The sequence below is a fragment of the Orycteropus afer genome, unplaced genomic scaffold (genome assembly GCF_000298275.1).
Source record: "Orycteropus afer afer isolate SDZICR_OR568_19922 unplaced genomic scaffold, OryAfe1.0 scaffold00006, whole genome shotgun sequence".
Taxonomy (NCBI): Eukaryota; Metazoa; Chordata; class Mammalia; order Tubulidentata; family Orycteropodidae; genus Orycteropus; species Orycteropus afer.
Window position 1 is genome coordinate 3,798,510 of NW_006921593.1, and position 4,002 is coordinate 3,802,511.

The 4,002-nt window shown below is 54.2% G+C and overlaps 1 protein-coding gene across 1 annotated transcript in view; it reads left to right on the forward strand.

Moving 5' to 3' along the window:
• GTF2IRD1 (GTF2I repeat domain containing 1) overlaps nucleotides 1–1,014 on the forward strand; it is a 110,810-nt gene extending 109,796 nt beyond the window's left edge. Inside the window, exon 26 of the mRNA XM_007940498.2 lies at nucleotides 946–1,014. Coding sequence (XP_007938689.1) covers nucleotides 946–1,014 — 69 coding nt within the window. The remainder of the gene's footprint in view (nucleotides 1–945) is intronic.
• The last annotated feature ends 2,988 nt before the right edge of the window (nucleotides 1,015–4,002 follow it).

Sequence of the window (4,002 nt, forward strand, 5' to 3'; positions counted from 1 at the left end):
TCTTAGGCTCTCTCTTTACCCATTGGCCATGTCTCTCCCTTGAATGCCTTTGTGGAAAATCCGAACCTTGGGGCTTTGCCTTGATCTCAGTTCACTAAGAGTCCTTGCCACAGTGGCATATAAGAGGGTCACCAGCTCCTCCCACCCCAGAGACCTAACGGCTTCCTGGGTGCGTGAGGCCTGGTGGAGGCTGAGTGCATGAGGTGAGCACCTGAGCACCTGTCCTGAGCCTGTCCTCCCTTCCCTCTGGTCCTCATGCCTGAGCCCCGTGACGAGTCCCTGGAGCACAGGTGGGGCCAGGCCAGAAGGTCCGGCCCAGGCTCCCTGTGAACGGTGTGGCCCTAGACAGGTCACATCCTGTCTGGCCCTCAGTGAGCTCCCGATACAAAGCTTTCGAGGAAGCCCTTCAGAAAGCAGGGTTCTCCCCTCAGAAAGGGATCGGTGCAGGAGATCCTGGATAGAGCGGGAGAACAATATGGAACAAAACTCAAAATGATAAAAAAAAAAAAAAAGACCGGGTTTACTGGCTGGTAGAGCCTGGTGAGTCCCCTGAAACCATGGCCCCTAGTTACCCTTCAGGTCTGGAACTGGACTCACCCCGTGGCTTCCAGCCCAACAACAGACAAGCATATGGGGTGAACATTTATATCAGGGAGATACACTCCTTAGAGCGATCAATTATGGGAGAACAGAAGGGCTGTGTTTGTACAAGGAGATAGCCTGGGGGGCAGGCACGTGTAGGAAAGAAGGACACAGGGAAGAGAGCTGTTACATTGTGGGGAATTGCAGTCAATGCCATGAAACAAAATGTGTGTGAACTGCTGTGTGGAACTTTCACCCAAATCACAAGAAAAATTTGAAGAAGAAAAAAAAGAGAAAAGAAAGCAGGGCTCTCTCTGCGTCCCTGGAGTCCTAACCCGGACCTTGTTGTCCCCCTCTCTCTAGCAATGGCCAATGTACATGGTGGACTACGCCGGACTGAACGTGCAGCTCCCGGGACCTCTTAATTACTAGACCTCAGTGCTGAATCAAGACCTCACCCAGAAAGACTAAAGGAAATGTAATTTATGTACAAAATGTATATTCGGATATGTATCGATGCCTTTTAGTTTTTCCAATGATTTTTACACTATATTCCTGCCACCAAGGCCTTTTTAAATAAGTAAAAAAAAAAAAAAAAGTGTTGCCTTTGCTCTTAACTATCGCGTACTCTCTTGGAATGGTGGCTGCAGCCGTCCCTGGGGATGAGGTCGGGAAGCCCAGCACGGTGGCCTGTCAGGGCCCTGCCCCCTGGAGTCACTGATCACTGGACGCTGGGTGCAGTGCCTGCTCAGGTCTCTGCTCCTAGAGTATGGAACCTCAGGACGAGGAGCCCAGGAGGCAATGTGCCAGACCCGCCTCCGCTGCCAGATGGTGGCTGGCGCCTTGGGCCTGCTGTATGCCAGCGGTGTGCAGCCCGCGCGCCAGGAGGCTCCTTTGGCCTCGGGGGACTCACAGCGGCATAAGGAAGACTGTCCTGGCCCCAGGTGCTCTGGTGAAGTCAAAAGTGTTATGAAAATCCAATGTCAACCAGGAAGTAAGGAGGGAAGACATCTGGGGTGGGGCCTTTGGGACGGACCTTGAGAGATGAGAGATACGGGGGGGAGCTGAGGTATCCAAGCCGCTGAGTGCTGGGTCACAGCTGTGTTGCAGAAAGACCACCCCAGGGGCAGATGGAAAGTGGAGGAAGGGACAAGACAGGAGGTAGTGAGACAAGTCAAAAAAGCCAGGGTGTTGTCCAGGGCCTGGCATGCGATAGCTGCTCACGTGTGTAACCAGACACGTTTGTTTGAGGCCTGGCCTCCCAGTGGGGTCAGTGATGGTTCAGTGGCAGAATTCTCTTCCGTGTGGGAGATCCAGGTTCATTTTCCCAGCCAGGGCACCTCATGGGCAGCCAGCCTGTCTGACAGTGGATGCTTATTGCTGTGAAGCTGAACACATTTCAGCAGAGCTACCAGACTGAGTGGAGCTCTGGTAGTGTAGTGCCTAAGGCAGTTGACTGCTAACCAGAAGGCTGGTGGTTCAAACCCACCAGCCACTCCTCGGAAGGAAGGTTAGGCAATCTACTTCCGTAGTGGTACTGCCTCGGAAATTCAAGGAGGGGTTGCTATGAGTCGGGTCTGACTCGACGGCATGTAACAACAACCGCCACCAGGGTGACCAGGAAGAAAGGCCTGACGATCCACTTCCAAAAATCAGCCCCTGAAATCCCTGTGGATCCTGAGATTTCGATCCTCCACACATTGTGGGGATGGCGCAGGACCGGCAGTGGGTCCCTCCATTGTACATAGGGTCACCATGAGCTGGGGACAGCTGCAGCTAGCAACAGGGATACGGGTTGAGTGTCCCAGCGGGGATGGCAAGAGGGAGGGACAGGAGGCTGTGGGGCATGAAACAGGGTGACTTCGCCTGGCACAGAGAGAGAGATGACTTGAACTGAAGACGAGCTCGTTGGGGGTTGGCCAGATAAAAGGAAAGGGGTGAGGTAGGACGGTGTCCTGGGAGACAGCATCTTACACAACAGCAGGGAGACAGGACTGAGGATTGTAGGTTCCAGAAAAGAGTTGTTGCAGGAGCAGTGGATTTGAGGGGAGCATGGCTGGCAGGGCGGGTGGAGACTCAAGACAGCGGGGCCTTGGACCGTTGGCAAGGGGGTTGCGGAGGCAGAAATGCAGCCCCACTTCTGCCTGCCGGGCTGGGCCGTGCGTTCTGGGGCAGGGCTGCATCCATTCAGGATGGATTCTTCCCACTGGGCCGCAGAAGGTGATTTCCAGATGGAAACAAGAAGGGGGTGTACCCAGGGGAGAGCCCTGGGCGGATGTGCACTTTGGAAGGGGCCACCTGCCTGCAGAGAGGAAAGCAGAGGAAGGAGGAGGTAAAACCATCCCAAGCTCTGGTGGTGAAGTACATAAGGCGTTTGACTGCTAGCCAGGTCAGCAGTTCAAACCCAGCACCTGCTCTGTGGAAGGAAGATGGGCAATCTACTTCCGTAAAGATTTACACCCTTGGAAACCCAGCGGGGGTTGCTATGAGTCAGAACTGACTCGATGGCAGTGAGTTTGGTTTTTTGAGTTGGGGAGGCTCTTGGAGTTGCCCAGGCCAGGCGGGGAGAAGGGGATGTGGGGAGCCAAGAAGACTTGAAGATGAACCGAATAGGTGCTGGGGGAGTAGAGGGTCAGGGTGACCCCCAGTTGAGGTCCAGCATGAAGCCTGAGTTGGTGGAACTGAGCCCCGAGTAAGCTGAGTCCAGGAGCTTCTGCTGGGAGCTGGAAAGGAAGGCCCTGCCAGGTGCCCCCATCTCTTGGGAAGATGTTAGAAGCCAGAAACAGGAACAGCATGGCCCCCAAAACTGTTCCCCTCCATGCTAGTGCCACCCTCACCCAGTCAGCAGGCCAGAACAGTCTACCACCCACACCCCAGGGCCCCCAGGCCTCAGCCCAGAGCCAGGTCCTCCTTTTCTCTCCAGGATGGGGTAGGGGGACCCCTATATCTCACCACACCCCTCAATCTAGGAACCAAAACCTTTTGCCATCAAGTTGATTAGGGCTCAGGGCAACCCTATATGTGTCAGAGCAGCAATGTGCCCTGTAGTCTTTTCAATGGCTGTGGGGTACTATAGTGCCTAAGGCATTTGACTGCTAACCTTCTAGAAGGCTGGCGGTTCAAACCCTCAGCCACTCCTCAGAAGAAAGATTGGGCAATCTACTTCCATAGAGAAACCGCCTGGGAAACCCAAGGAGGGTCACTCAACAGCAGCGAGTTTGGTTTGGTGGTTTTTGGTTTATGATCTTTCAGAAGGAAGCCTTTCTTCCCAGTGCTTCTGTGTGGACTCAAAGCTTCAACCTTACAGTTAGTAGCTGGTGCTTAACCGCACCTCCCAGGGAGTCACTGCAGAAACTGCCTGTGGAATAAAGGACAACATGGTCGACAACCACCTTGTCGTCAATCCCTTCTCCACTAACG